Here is a 16,550-nt window from a genome sequence, read left to right on the forward strand (position 1 = left end):
CTGCCCCCCAAAGTGCTGCGATTACAGGCGTGAGTCATCATGACCGCTGAGCTCTCTTTTTTATGTTTAAAATATATGCAAGGTTCAAAAATCAAAACATTACTATCCAAGAAGACATATTTCCATTTTTTTTTTTCTGGCTCCATCTACCACCCTTAGGTAACAATTTATATTAGGGGTTTCTTTCTTTGTAGTTGACAAGTAAAACTTTCATGTATTTATAGTGTTCAATATAATGTTTTGATATAGATATGCATTGTGGAATGACTATATCAAGCTATTTAAAATACACATAATCTCACATGCTTTTTGTGGTGAAAACACTTAAAATATACTCTCTTAGTAATTTTCAGCTATACAATATATTGTTATTAACTCATTGCCATGACATACAACAGATCTCTTAAACTTATATCTCCTGTCTAACTTCCTGTTCCTTGACCAACAGATCCCCAGTACGCCACCTGCCCCAGGCTCTGGTAACCACCATTTTACCTTCTGTTCCTATGAGTTCAACTATTTTATACTATGCATATAAGTGAGATCATGTAGTATTTGTCTATTTATTCCTGCCTTATTTTCTTGACATAAAGTCATCCAGGTTCATCCATGTTGTACCAAATGACAGGATTTCTCTTATTTTTTAAGGAATAGTATCACATTGAATTTATATACTACATTTTCCTTATCCATTCTTCCAATGATAGACACTTAGATTGATTCCATATCTTGTGTATTGTGAATAGTACTGCAATGAACATGGGAGTGCAGATATCTCATTGACCTACTGATGTCATTTTCTTTGGATACATATCCAGTAGTGGGATTGCTGGCTCATAGATAGCTCTATTTTTAATGTTTTGAGAGCCTCCATACTGTTTTCTGTAATGGCCGACCTAATTTACACTCCCTCCATCCCACAGTATGTAGGTGTTCTCTTTATCCACATTCTTGCAAACACTTGTTATCTCTTGTCTTTTTGATAATAACCATTTAACAGGTGTGAGGTAATATTTAATTTTGATTTTAATTTGCATTTCTCTAATGATTGGTGATTTTGAGCATTTTTTTGTATTCCTGTTTTCCATTTGTATTCTTCTTTTGAGAATGACCATTCAGATCCTTCATCTATTTTAAAAATCTAGTTATCCGTTTCCTTACTCTTGATTTGTTTGCATTCCTTATTTTTAGATGGTAACCTCTTATCATATGCATGATTTGCAGATAGATTCTCCCATTTTGTCCTATTAGTTTTTTGTTTGTAATTCCAGTATTTATTTTTTCCTTCACAATTTCTTAGTGTGTATTTCCTATAAACAAGGACATCCTTCTGCAGAAACTCAATACAACCTTCAAAATCAGGATATTAACATTGACACATTTCTCCAATTTAATCCTCAGATAACGTTCAAGTGTTACCAAATACACCAATCTTGCTTTTGGTAGCAAAAACACCTGGGTCATAATTACACATTATGTTTGTAAAATTTCTTTAGTATACTTTGATCTGGGATAGTTCTTTAGTCTTTTCATGAGTTCTATGTCTTTGCTACTTTGAGAATCAGAGATATTTAGTAGAATGCCCTTCAGGTTGGGTTTGTTCAATGTTTATTCATGATTAAATTCATATTATGCATTTTAAAGCTGGCTCCTATATTCTTTTTACAACACGTTCAATCATCCTTTGAGAATTTTGTTGCTTTCTAGCATAACCAAATGTTTCAGGATCACCTTGGACATTTCTTGCTTCAGTCTTGCCATTTTGTGTGTGTGTGTACTCACATTTATATTTATTTCTAGATCAACATATGAAAAATATTTAGTTCTATTTATTACCTCCAATTTCAATCAAACACAAGAGGAGTCATTCTAGGGTTCTCCTTTAGAGAACTGTAACTCCCATCTTCAACTGATGATTATCCTTAGTGTTTGTTTTCACATACTTAATTAAGCCTTTGTATATAATCTATCTCTCTCATCACTCCTACCACCCCATCACCCCTTCATCAATGTGTATAACCTCTTCATTACTCTCAGAGGCCCAAACCGCAAAGCAGCTGCCATCATCACAGCCTCAAGAATGACGTTCCATGCCCGTAATGCCTCATATTCAGTTTCTGACACTTCCAGGTAATTTGTCTACCCATGTGAATCCGAACTTCACCCTAGCCAGGGCCATCACATTATGCCAGGCCACGACAAGTTCCCTTCCCTCAGCCCAGGGTTAGCACTCTGTGGGCACTCTCTTCACACCAGTTGGGCTCAAAAACTCCATGTCATGTTACCACCATGTGTATCCACACTCCTTGACAAACTGGCTCTCATTTCTTCCTTCAGGCTACACCTTTTTGGGGATGTAGTCATCACCTTGTTTGGGCTCTGATTCTCCATGCTGGGTTGGCATTGCATAGATGCCCTTCTCGCCTTCTTTAGGATCCAATACCTAGTGCCAGGACTATCTTCATCCTGTGTGAATGCACTTACGCCATTCCTACCATTCTTGGACTAACTCCCCGAACCAAGCTGTTCTCCCATGACTTCACCAACTCACTCTGTTTGGGCTTTGAGACCCCTACTCAGGGACGTCCTTTTTTGGCAAATTCTCTTTGATCTGCTTGGCCTTTGAAACCTCACACTGAGTCACCCTTCTGCATGGATTTTTGTTCACACACTCAGATTCCCTAAAATTGGTGATTTCACTGATTCCAACAAATTTTAAAGTGTAGATATTCACTTTTATTTTCAAATGTTATCTAATATTCATTGATATTTCTTCTCTGACCCATATGTATTGAGATCTGTGTTTTGCTTGCTTAGTTTCCAAACATTTTGGTGATTTTCTGGTTATCTTTCTGTCATTGAGTTCTAGTTTAAGTCACTATAGTCAGAGAAATACAATATAGTTAGAGAAATACATTTAGCCTTCAATCCTTTGAAATTAATTTCATCTGCTTTAAGACCTAGGATATGTTTCATTCTGGAAATCTTCCATGTACTCTTAAAAATGTGTATTTTGCCATTGTTGCATATTATTTCTCATTTGTATGTATATATATGTGTGTGCATATATATATATACACATATAAATGTATTTTTCAGTTGTTTTATTGATTGTACAGTTTAAATATTTCATACCCTATTGCATTTGGTTTCGTTTTGTCTATCAGTCATTAAGAGCACGTTAACATCTCCATATAAAATTGTGGATTTGCCATCTCTTAGTTATGTCAATGTTTCTTGATAAGTTTTCCTGTGTTATTAGATGAATACATGTTTAGTTATGAATGCTTCTTAAATTTACCACTCTATCATTATAGAATATCTCAATCTCTATTACACCTTGCCTCACATTCTACTTTCTCTGACGTTAGTATAGATCAATTTTATTATATTTTAGTGTTTCCAAGGAATATCTTTTTTCCCCATTATGTTCGTTTCAACCCTTCTGTGTCTTTATATTTATTCTACAGAAAGTGCTAAGATTTGACCAGGGCTTTTTATCCTTGCTAGGCCCTAAACATGTCTCCTAAGTTGTAAATCTGCTGAAAGCTCAGCAGAACCTTTCTTTCAGGTTTTTTTTTTTTTTTTTTTTTTTTTTTTTTTTGCCTCTTGAACCTACACTTTCCTCAAGGGAAAATATTGCCACAATAAACGGGCTTACTTCTCTGCTTTTCTCTCCTCTCCTACTTATTTTTTCTATAAGAACTCTTTCTAATTTTCTGATGCTTTCGATCATTTTTAAAAACATGTTACCCAGTTTTTCTAGTGGTTCTCAGGGTTATAATGGCCTGAAAAACTAGGCTATTATTGCTGGAAGTGTGCTTTCCTATTGCTAATTTTAAAGGGAATAATTCTAATATGTTTCCATTAAGAACATTGTTTTCTGTATACTTTTCATTAATTTCTCCTCTTAAAATGATTTTTTCCTTCTTTTTACTTTCATTTTGTTCATATTGCTATTCTCTAACTTTTTTAGATGCTTGTTTTTCCTGTCTTTTTAAAATAGCATATTTAAATGCTATACAATTCTTCTAAAACCACCAAAAGATTTATTTAGTGTATCCCACAAGATTTATTTAGTGTATCCCATAAAATTTGAGCTGTGCAGTATTTTTGGTACAATGTAATCAAAAGTTATCTTCTAAACTTCACTATTACTTTTTTGCTATTTCAAGATTTGTTACATAATTTTCCTAGTCATCTTTTTGTTCTTTATACTTTCAGTTTATTGTGGACAGAGAAAATTATCTGGTTTATTTTGGTCATGTGAAATTTCCTGTTTTTTTTTTTGGTTTTGTTTTGAGGCTTGGCATTTGACCAGATTTTGTTAGTGTTTAGAATGTACTTGTAAAGAAATTCCTATTCCTCAGTTATTGAGCACAATATTTCACAAAAGCTTTATTGTGTTCAAATGTCCAATAGCCTTACTAAATGAAGCTGGAACTGCACTGCTTAGAAGCCTATTCTTTCTCTGGTGTCAGGTTATATTTGCACAAGAGGCATATAGAAGTGAAGGAGCAGAAAGTCTACTTTCTGGTCTTTGAGGACAGATGTGATAAAGGATATGCATATTGGTTGGAGTCTATGCACAGTGAGGACTCTGTGCTGTCCTCACGGTTTTTCACTCCATGTCCAACTATTCCTGACCAGCTGTGGGCTCCAAGTTCATGTATGATTCTTGGCTGCAGATTCATAGAAACAAGTAGCTAGACAAATGTAACATTTCCCCATAGACTTCATTAACTTTCCTTCCTAGTCTCACTTTAGCACATCATATGGATAGCTCTACAAGCTTCAACTTCTCTACCCATGGTAGTTTTTCAAGAGAGCTGAATGGTTCTCTGACCATCTGTATTAGTCCATTTTTTATACAGCTATGAAGAAATATCCAAGACTGGGTAATTTATTAAAAAAACAGAGAGGTTTAATGGGCTCACATTTCCACATGGCTGGGGAGGCCTCACAATCATGGTAGAAGGTGAAGGAAGAGCAAAGGCATGTCTTATATGGCAGCAGGCAAAAGAGTGTGTGTAGGTGAACTGCCCTTTATAAAACCATTAGATCAGATTCATTGCCAAGAGAACAGCATGGGAAAATCCCAGGCCTATGATTCAATTACCTTCCACTGGGTCCCTCCCAGGACACATGGGGATTATGGGAGCTATAATTCAAGATGAGATTTAGGTGAGGACACAGTCAAACCATATTACTCTCCAAATCTTTCTTTCAGACCATTACTTTCCAGTTTCTTTCACAATTTTCAAAGGCCTATTTTCTATAAACAATCCTTAATTCCATAATATTCCTAACAGCTTTGCTTTCTTGATTAAATCTTGTCTCTTAAACTTTTGGTTCTATTAATTAGAATGTGATGTATTCACCATAATTTCTGACCAGTCTACACTTTTTTTTCTTGAATATATTGGTAGAAGCAAATACATTTAATTTACTACTCCTTTTTTTTTTTTTTTTAACAAGTAGAAACTAAAGGGCTAGAGCTCTTAGGCTGTCAGATTTCAACTACTTCCACATACAACAGAATTGGAACAGTTCTACAAATTTGGAAACGCTGACTACATGTCTTGAGATACTTCTTTAATTGGATGGAACAATAAATTAATGTTTGAAAATCATTATAGAAATACTTTGGGCTAGGGAGTTTGGCATCTTATGAAATTCTCATCAGTGTTATTGCTCCCCCACCTCCATTCCCCAAAGCATGCTTGGAGGTTTTTAAAAGCATCTTTCCCAAAGACTGTTTCTAGAGCTCTAGATAAGACCTAGGTATATGCATTCCTGACAGGCAGCCCAGATAATTCTGATGAACAGAGTTGTAGACTTTTTTTGAAAATAATGGAACTAGAAGAAAAAATATGGGAGCTATTTCTGTTAGTGGTGACAGGCATTCAAGTTACCCTGAATTACCAGAGGTGAATCCATATGGGTCCATAGCAACTTCAGTCCTTGCCTCCTCAGAAAAATAATTCAATTGAGGGGCATAAAGCAGAAAAAGAGAACAAGGCACTTCAGAGCAGTAGCGGGATTTTATTTTAAAAGGCTTTAGAACAGAAAAAAAAAAAAAAAGAAAATAAAGGAAAATTTGCTGGGAGGAGACCTAAGTGGGCACCTGAAAGTCCAGAAAAAAGAGGAATTTAACCACAATGCTGGGACTGTATAGGTTTGCCTCTTTCCCATAACTCGTCCCTTAGGGTGGGCTTTCTGCATCCACAGTGCTCTCCTTACCCTTTGGAATTAAGCATGTGCAGTGTGTTTAGGGAGTTATACACATGCCCATCTGAGGCTTTCTTTCTTTTCAGGTGGAGTGTGCTCAAAGATTATACTTCACTATTTTTTTGTCTCTTAACATGCATGTCCAGGAGGTTGCTTTTCCTTGGGGCCTGCATTCAGGTAACACTTTTAATGTTAACAGGTGTGGACCATCAGGAGATTGCCTCTCCCTGGCTGCAGAATTATCATTTTTAGAGAGGCAGTGTGATAATCGTGGAACTGTCATTTGACATTCCTAGTGAGTGTGTGGGGAGCCCTCTCCTGCCCCTCTCATTGCCCATCTAACTATCTGTAACATTAACATTTCAACATGCAAATTTTCTTCCTGGGGACCTTTCTGTTCACCCTTATCTTCCAAAGTAGAAAAAAATAAAGAGACAAAACAACAAAAACTACCCCATTCTCAAATTTTTCTGGATTATCCAGCTTCTTACTTAAAGGAATTTGCATCTTTAATATGTAAACATCTGAATGTGCAAAAATATGTAATTTCATGAGCTAAACATGTTATATATATATATACACATTTTAATGTTTCTACACAACAAATATGACTTAAAAATGAGTACTCAAACTAAAAAAAAAATCAACATTACTGGAGGAATAAATTGAGTTTATGTCAAAATGTAGTTTAAGTATTACTTTGTTCACTGTGTGAATTTGATTCTCTTGAGATTTATGTACACATTACTTAAGACAGCTTTTCCTGCATACCTGCATATCCTTCCTTCCTGGGAAAAAAAAAAAAAAAACTTGGAAGAAACAAACGTGAAAAAGGAGCACTTATTTTCTGGGTTAACACCAGCGCACATAATCTCACACATAGGAGAGATATACGTAGTCAAACCTTTGAGGGGGATGGAACCAGGTATCTCGCACCACTTAAACCACACTATTTTTTTTTAACATTCTCATCATTTTTCACATAATGCTGAAATAAATACTGGAATTATTACACATAAAAGTAGAAGAGTCAAAATTTGTCTAGAAAAAGAATATCGATTCATTGTGGCTGACTTGTAAGCCTGGACAATTGTACTTTTTGCAATACTATTTTTCTTCATAAAATTCTTTAGTTACATAACAACTATTAACAATTTAAAAGAAATATGAGAGCGCTTCTTTCAAAACAATAGATCCCCTCTTTGAATTATTGATGCAGGTTTCTCACCTTCAACTGGAGTCAATCAACAGAGATCCATAGCTACTCATAGCGCCCAACACTACAAAATCACTTTGGAATATAAGTTTTATTTTGACACTAAATAGTTGTCACATTGAAATTTCTTTAGCTTTTCTCTCCCTTTCATTAGATGCCTTTGTTAAGAGATATAACTCTTAGCAACCACAGCTGGACCAAGTTCCCTCGGAACAGCTCTTTCTTCCAAAGAAACACACACAGGATTCATAAGGAAATAACTCTTTCTTCCCTCCTCCTCTTTCTCATCTCCCATCACCTTCCTCTGTCCTCATCTTTCTCCTCTTCTTTGATAACCTGCATAATGACTTGGTTAAAAGAAGAACATTAAAGCCAAGAAGGTGTCAAAAGACACAGCAAAAATAAGACAGCATTTCATTTAAGTAAAACACTCCCTTCTTAATGGATTCCTCTAAAGTAAATGTAAAGTAAAAAGTAGATTTTGCTTCCTGTGTGCAAATAAAAATTGATGAAGGTAAGGATGAAAGCGAGCATTTGAAAAGAGTTAAGTGTTTTTTTTGGCTTCGGTACTTAAAATTTTATTTCACATAAAATCTCAAATGTTCCCTGGAACATTCTGAAAACAAAACAAAACTATGGGTTTGGTCAGCGGATAAAATCATCTGCCATGCTGGCAATTATCAACTCATATATGGTGGTAGGGTGCTTTTAATGCAGCCCTCTCACCAAAACCAATAGGTTTAATTAGACGAGACAAATCTATCTGAATTGGTTTGGCTCCTGATTTTGGTCAGCACACTTTCATAAAAGTGAGGAATACCTGTATTTTATTTTTAAATCTGCAAAACAAAGAGAAATGTCTTGGTAAGAAATTTAAAAGTGAATACAAAATATCAGTCAATAACATTTTAAAAGGAAAATATCCATCAATCATGGGAATTAGTTATTCATCTTAAAAACAATTTCTTCCCTTGCTGTTTTCTTCATACACTTCGAGAAACCCAACACTTTAGTTGATATATTTTAAAATTGCAGTGTACAGAAAACTTTGTGAATTAAATTTGTCCTTATTTATCATACAGTCTAGCTCTACGAATACGTTAAATCCTTAAAAAATTAAAGCTTACATTCAAGAAACCAATTTCCATGCTCTTTCTTATTATCAGCACCCAGGAAGGAAGCAATATGAGCTGTGTGCACTGTATACTGTAGCAATGCAGAATTTAATTTGGCAAGCCGAAGATCCTGCATCTGTGGCACACATCATGGTAACTCTAACTGGCTTTTTCAAGGAAGAAATATTATCTCCTCTACATATGAAATCATCTTTCAATAATGAGATCATTTCAAATTACCCAAGAATGTTTATAAAGTCTACCCAGTGGATAGCAAATCAGTACTGGGGATTGGTCCCAGCCCAAACTGGGGTGACTGTCTCATAGTTTAGAAAATCCATAATCCTCAGTTCTAAATGCTTACTACTGATCAGTAGTTAATACCATCTGCCATATGTTTAATACTGGTAGTACCACAACAATTTATTAGTATTAGATAACAAAATATTACTTTTAAATCTTGTGATAAAATTTCTTATGTGTGTGATTAAAAAACAATATTCTTTTGGAGGTGAATTATAATTTGAAACTAGATTTTCAAATACTACATAACTAGACTGTATTGCTCTGGTGCTAATTTTATATATAGATACATGTGTGTGCAGATACACCAATTTATACATATTTAATATTTTTTAAGTAAAAAAAGAACAAGGATTTTTATGCATGTAACACAGGCCTAAATTTGAGATAAATAATTCAGCAAACATTTCTTTCCCCCTTAGATTAAGTCCATGAAGTCACTCTTACTTGGTTCTCTTTTAGCGTTCAAGTCTGTAGTTGTTGTTACACTGACAATTTCTTTGAGACAAGCTTACATTTAAGATGTTGTAACATATCAAATCACTAGCTCGCAACATGGCTTCCTGTGTGTCAGAGGTATTGGAACAAGGCACTGAGCATCATATAAGATGGCACATGAATACAAAAGCTTGAAAACTTATTAAAGATTTGTGATTATTTTAAAGCAAAAAAATGTTTATCATAAACAACATGTTCCTAACTTACACAAAAAAGCTTCATGATGCAAAATTGGCATTCTAGAAGAAAAGTAATTTTTGAGGAATAATTTAACAATTTTCTAGATTAAAATTAAAGAATTAATCAATATACATTGTCTTGCATCCATTAACTACTAAGGAAACACTCTTACTTTTCTATTATATCTTTACTTGAGAACCTGAAGCAATCTAACAGCTTCATAATGTTGTTTTCCAGATAAGATCAGTCTTGAAACTATTATTACCAAATGATTATCTCTAAGAATCGAATGGTTAGTTTTTTTGTTGAAATCCAAAATTTCAGGCTCCAGAAAATGAATTCTGCATTTACCGGGAAGAACTATCTGGGATTCTGATGGTAGTTGAATGCGGTCAGGACGATTTCAGGAATAAACCTCTGCTATGATATGTTAATGCTTTAATGTGTGAGTTTTCTTATGTGATCTGATTCTGACAATTCATTTTCATATTTCAGAATGATAGGATATATAAGGCTCAGTCAGCCTCTTTGATTCCTTTTGTTTTGCCCCAACATTTTCCTTAATGGGGAAAGAGGTATCAAATAACCCAAGAGATGCCCATAAAAATACATAGATGCACTGGAAAGTGATGGGACAGCCCAAGGCCAGTGTTTCTTTCTAAACTGCAGGACTCCATGATTTCCCAGTATTCTGATTCTACCTGCACTTTCAACAGTCATTTACAGCACCTCAGACAACAACGCCTGGAGAGGGCCCAATCAATGAAGCAGAGAAATAGTACACTCCCAACATCACTAAGTTGGCTTCTACAAAAGTGTATAAAAACTTTGAGTTAAAAAAAAAAAAAGAAAGGATAAAATTGACACATGGCTTCTAGCCTCTGGCCCTAAACCCAGAGGAAAAAGAAGTAAGGCAGGCCACCTGCTGCTTCCTCATTATGATGAGTAGACTGTTGATTTAGCCAGCTGTGCTTTGTTTTCCTCAATCATGACATGCTTGGCAAGTTCATCAGAATTAATTCCCAAGTTCTCCTTTAATTTGTTGAGCTCAAAGTCATGGAGAATCTTGATAGTCATTAACTTTTCTCGCTTGATTCTCTCCACAACGTGTTTTGGAACATCAGGTATCATCCAGGCCAGCAAAAATTTAACTAAAAACACAACATGCTAGAGAAAATATAAAGGAAAGATTAGACACTGTTAGAGCTGTCATCTGTTCAGCAGAAAGTCTTTACAAGTCATTTCACTTATTTAAAAAACTGCTGAACATGTGAACATAAAAAACTTTCAAAACGTGAAGAAAGGCAAGAAAGAAGATATGGTCCCTGTCCTAGTACTTTCATACAAAGATCACCATTAAACAAATAAATATATACTTAAGTATGTAACTAGCAATATTCTAGTTGAACATGATTATTGAATACACTATTTTTCACTGCTCCCTCATAAAAACTTGATAAAATATTTATAAAGTAATTAGACTCAAAAGAGTGAAAAAAGCTAACAGTTAAACTTGCAAATGGTAATGTGGTGACTGACAGTGGAAACCAAAAAGATAAAATCCAATTTTGTTTCAGATTGTCAGAAATGTTCAGGAAAGAAGGCACTAAGGACTTTTGAAGGTATCAGTGTGGGTTGGAGTTAAAAACAAGAGGATTAGATAAAAATTTGAATAAAGAGCACTTGAATTTTCGGAGCCTTTCTCTCATCTGTATCCAGGTATTCTTTCGCTTTTTACTAGACCCTGGAAGCAGCTGAAGAGTTTATTTTCTAAAGAAATTATACCAGAAAGCTGTGAATTCAGGGGCACCAGATACAGATGAGGTATGAAAACATATTGAAAAAAAATGTAAAAATGGTGAAATTCAGCATGATGAACTGTGAGCTTCTTAGTCCTCTCCGCTTTGTTCAGATGTTAGAACATAGGCAGCCATGAAATATCTCAACAGACAGATTTGAGGGGTTTTCTCTAGGAAAAATAACTATTCTGTAAAAGCAGAACTGTGAATGTCAAAATTTTATAAGGTGCCAATAAAAATGTCCGCTCACTACCTTATCAACCTACACTCAAACCCACCAAGTGACATAACTCCTGTATGCACAAAAAGCTTAAAATCAGCTTTTCACTGCCACACCCTTAAACATGAGCAGAACCACAAAACATGTAGGAAAGTCTCTGAAATGAAAAAAAGAACCAGATATAAGGAAGAGAGCAAAAGAAAAAAGTAGAATTTAAAAAAAGTATTAATCTAGCTTTTCATAGAAGAGAATATAAATGATAATTAGAATTTCAAACCAGGAAGTGTAATATCTGAATAACAGCAGTTCCAGAGAGATGGCACAAAGAAAGAAAAATGTAACAAAGAAATCGTTCCAGCAAATTTTCTCAACTTGAAGGGTAAGTACGTTTTTAGATCTAAGGGGCTCAATGAGTGTCTAAAACAATGAATATTGACCAATAGCAAAGAAGCCTCTTGTGAAGCTTCATACAAGTGAGGCTAACGAGAGAATCCTAAAACCGTATTGATTTTAAAAATAGATAATAAACGAATGGGGAGTCAGAAAAGTATTGCATTTTACAGCAATACTGGTAGCTCAATGAAAATGAAGCAATGTCTTCAAAATTTCAGGAAAACCAAAATAAAGTTGATTTAAAATTTTTCAAGAAAAACAACTTTCAATTATAAATTCCATTCCAAATAATCACATGTAGGAAAAGAAAAAAAATTTAAATATTCAGTTTCTCAAAAATTGACTGCCCGTAATTTTTCCCCAGAAAATTATTCGAAGATGTGCTTCACCAAAATAAGCCAGTAAACCAAAAATGGGAGAAACAAATATAATCTTCAATAGAAGACAAGGTGAAGAGAAGGATGATGCTTGGTTATAGCCTGGAGTGATTACAAAAAGTTAATACAAATTATGAATAAATTAAAAAGAATTCCTGATATAACTTACTGGCTGAAAGGTGATCCAAACTTCTGATGAAAATGTTAAAATGAAAGACTGATAAATTCATAAAGAACTAAGAGACAGAGAGCAAAACCATAATAGGAGAAATATGTTCAGAGTATAAGAAACAGATGTGACTAATATTTGTAAAGTCATAATTTATAAAACCTGACTATTGTATTTATATAAAATCTTTTATTCAAAACTCTGATGAGCAGAAATATTTCAGAGTTGAGAGTATCAAATATTGAAAACATATAATTTAGTGTATAAACCAGCAGAGTCTACGGTGGCACTCTGTATCAGACACTTAAATATTTCTGCAGCAAAGTAAATGAATAGTCACTCTAAAAGAATAAAGGCTATAAATTGCCTTAAATTAGATCATATATTGCTGCTAAATAAGTTATCAAAATACTTTCTGTTTTCTGACATTTCAAATTTCAGAATAAGACAAAAAAAATGTTTAATTTTTGAGCGGTAGGAGAAAGTTTTTTTTTTCTCTCTCTCTTTCTCTCTCTCTGTGTGTGTGTGTGTGTGTGTGTGTGTGTTCTGCCATAGTAGAATGTCAGTAATTAACAGCTAAAACTAAAAAATAAAAATAAAAAAACTGCAAAATGATGTTCTTTTCCATACAAGGGTAATTACTAGAAGAGTGAGTTTACAAAATTGAAATGTTTACCTTTGGAGATTAGGATTTTAAGGTAGGGAGGAATATTATGTATGATTGCTCTTTTTTTGCCATGCAGAACTACTTGATTTTTAAAATTACATGAATAACCTTGATAACAATAAAAATAAGTTAAACAGAATTGATTGGAATGGCATGTTCTTGGGTTAGGATTGTCTTTTACTGGACTTTACTCCAGAGTGAAAAAGTGCCTTTCTTTTATTTTTCTCTCCCGATCGGCCTTCCTGCCTTATGATTTATATCATTCAATTTGAAACTTAGTCCAATACCACCTCTGTATTGGTTACCTTTCCTTGAATGCTTTATCTCTATAATTACACTGGATATTCCACAAGAGAGGCAGCATAATATAGTAGACAGAGCATAAGCTTGGGAGTGAGGCACATTTGGCATTGAAACCCAGCACTAATGTTAGTTGGTTAACCTTAGGCCAGTTGCTTATTTTTGCTGAGTCTCAGATTCCTTTTTCAAAGGTGAGTGATAAAGTCTAACTTACAATGTAGTTATGACTTAAAACAGCTTCCAGAACTAGTAAATAATAGGTATTCCGTAAAAGCCATGGGTTCTTTCCCCTTTTCCTGACTTTAGGGGAAAAAAACATATTTGTTTTCCTTTCCTTTTCTGTCACCATGGAATCTTCAACAATAGTAAGTGAATAATAGGCCATCCATTGTACTGAGAATATCCCTAAGGTGCTTTTCATGACAACAAATACAATACTTTCTTCGAGACAATTTATTGAGATATTGCTAACTTTCTGATGAGAGGTTACCTTTAGAAATATCTGCCTAAAGAAAGAAGAGAGAAAGTGGAATGAAAGTTAAGAACAGCTTACTTCCATAACAATGATGAAGGTCATCTTGGCAGCAAGGACATGCCAGAATTGCATATTGTGAAAATATTTATTCTCATCATCAGGAGGATGTCTGTAATCTCTGTACCTGAAAAGTGGAAGTAAATGAAAAAAAAAAATAGTTATAGTTTCAACAAGAGAGACCTAATATAATTTCTTATTTCTCTTAAGAAATTCTTCTAGTTGATCAGAAAAATCAGGTTAAAGTTAATTGATATTATGAAATACTTATCTTTCTTGTTCACATAAAGTCAGGATATATACTACTTACGTGTAATATATATCTAAGAATAAACACAGAAGTAAAATTTCTCTCCTGCCTTCAAAGACAGCTTCTCAAGTGAGTTACTCAAAATCTGCTGCTTCTACTTCCTCTTTTCCTACTCCTTGACACCCCCAGTCCTATCCTTCTCTCCTATCCTTCAATTGCAGGCATATTTTAATCCTTTGATTTGACTTTTCAAAGACAGGAATGTTATTGGCAACTTCTGTTTTTGTGAAACTCTGTTTTCTTTTGGCTGTTCTGATGCTGTATTGCTTTTTTTAAAAAAAGACAATTCTGAAATTTTCTTAATGCTCAACTTTGTGAGTTAATTGTCCTCTATAAAGTCACTGGATACTGGTCCTCCTCAAAGATTTAGTCCAGTTGGGAGGTAATCACATCCAGAAATCTGACACCAGTGGCCATGCTCTTAAATTGTAGGCTATGATTTCACTCAAATATGTAATGTAACAATATAACAATGTCTGCCGATCTTGCAATATTTTGCTCCTTTTTTTGGAGTCTTAAATGAAACAGCTGGTTTAAGTTAAGGGGCCTTGATAAGCATGTGTGTGTGTGTGTGTGTGTGTGTGTGTGTGTGTGTGTGTGTGTGTGTGTATCTTTAAATTTTAGGTGAAAAGATCTCATAGTACATGATACACGGAGTGTGGAAACAGTAGATTCACATATGAAATTTCATATTTCCTACACAGAATAAACCTTTTTAGTGGGATAGGTGGTGAACTGATCATATTATTATATTGTTATTTCTCTCTTTCTCACTCTATCTCTTTTCTGAGGACATAGATAATTCAAGTAAGTTAAATGCACATACAACATGACCCTGTTGTATGATCTACACATTACTGCAACTTTGGACTAAGGGGCACTTGTTGGTAACAAATCCTTTTGAAAAAATTTTAAATTAATGTTATCTTTACCCATAATATTCTCTTAGTTTTTGACAGTCTACCTTTTCAAATCTCAATCAGGCAATGTGTGAATTCTAGAATGGATATATTTTATTTATACAGGATTTTTGTTGCCCTAAGAAACTCTTTTATATTGTAAGAAAAACATGAAGGGAATAGATAACTTAAGAAATACATTTAAAGGGCAAAATTAAAACCTAAACAAAAGGAAACCTGCAAGTGATGAAATCTCGTTTTCCCGAAGGTGCAGTGTGGTTTGGAAAATCAGCTATCAGGAATACTGACAGGCTGTTATTGACATATCCTCTCATAGGCTGCGTGGCATTTGTTGAGTAAGCATAATAGTAAACTAAACGAGGAATGATGTCCGACGTAAACGCAACAATAAAAGCCTGAAGAACAAAAAAAGAGGAAGTTCATGAGCTGCCAATTTAGTTTTAATGTCTGATTTGTAAATCTCTCAGTACCATAAGCTGTATGTAATTAAATACTATTATAAATCAGAGTAATATGCAAATCTTTGTCCCAAAACACGAAACAGCTCATTTACAGTGTGTGCTTAGTATTCCAAGATATCATAGCTACAAAGTGTCTAAGTGGAGTCAGACCTAAATGTATCTGTCTCCAAGAACCATGTTCTTTCCACCAAGCCTTGCTATTTCTGACATTTCTTATTGTTTCACAACACAGTTCCACTATCCTTACCAAATTCACTTTCTTAGACCAATTCCGTGATTTTGGACTACAAGAGTGTGTGTGTGTGTGTGTGTGTGTGTGTGTGTGTGTGTGTGTGTGTGTGTGTATAAGAGATTAACAGGAAAGGAATGAAGAGCAGAATATCATGTGTTTGTAAATTTCTCACAGTTCAGTACAATTAATTTCAGTATTTGATTTCATGGGATTGATATTTTCCCATCCTTTCCTAAGCTCTGGGATAGTATAAATAGCATATTTCTTTTAGGTTAGATAAGTCAATTAAAAACTATCTGGCTCTGGCACTTAGATTTTTAGTGCTACACTTTAAAAAAATCTAATATAACTTATATGGCTAATGGTTCATTCAGGTTTTCTATTACTTACTGAATAAATCTGGTAATTTTTGCTTTTTAAAACAGTGGTCATTTCAAATATACTTCAAAATTCATTGGCATAAATGGGTGCACAGCAGTCTCTCATACTTTTCTCAGAGTTTTCCTTACTTTGTCTTTCCAAAAAACCAGCTCTTGATTTACTTAGCAATTATATTGCTTTTTGTTTGTCTTCTAATTTGATTATTTCTGATTATACCTTTATTATTTTTTACTACTATTAAGTTGA

At 34.2% G+C, this 16,550-nt stretch overlaps 1 protein-coding gene across 4 annotated transcripts in view; it reads right to left on the reverse strand.

Annotated features, from left to right (window-relative positions):
* Nucleotides 1-5,452: 5,452 nt before the first annotated feature.
* Nucleotides 5,453-16,550, reverse strand: part of ANO5 (anoctamin 5) — a 94,173-nt gene continuing 83,075 nt past the window's right edge. For all 4 annotated transcript variants that reach the window (XM_064365104.1, XM_012456480.2, XM_012456481.2 and 1 more), the window contains 3 exons: nucleotides 15,447-15,625; nucleotides 14,022-14,127; nucleotides 5,453-10,710 (listed from right to left, as the gene is read on the reverse strand). In XM_064365104.1, the coding sequence (XP_064221174.1) occupies nucleotides 10,480-10,710; nucleotides 14,022-14,127; nucleotides 15,447-15,625 (516 nt within the window). In that variant the 3' untranslated portion in view covers nucleotides 5,453-10,479. The remainder of the gene's footprint in view (nucleotides 10,711-14,021; nucleotides 14,128-15,446; nucleotides 15,626-16,550) is intronic.

Source organism: Aotus nancymaae, unplaced genomic scaffold, assembly GCF_030222135.1.
Source record: "Aotus nancymaae isolate 86718 unplaced genomic scaffold, 86718_ANA_hifiasm-v0.15.2.pri h1tg000059l, whole genome shotgun sequence".
In the NCBI taxonomy this organism is placed as follows: domain Eukaryota; kingdom Metazoa; phylum Chordata; class Mammalia; order Primates; family Aotidae; genus Aotus; species Aotus nancymaae.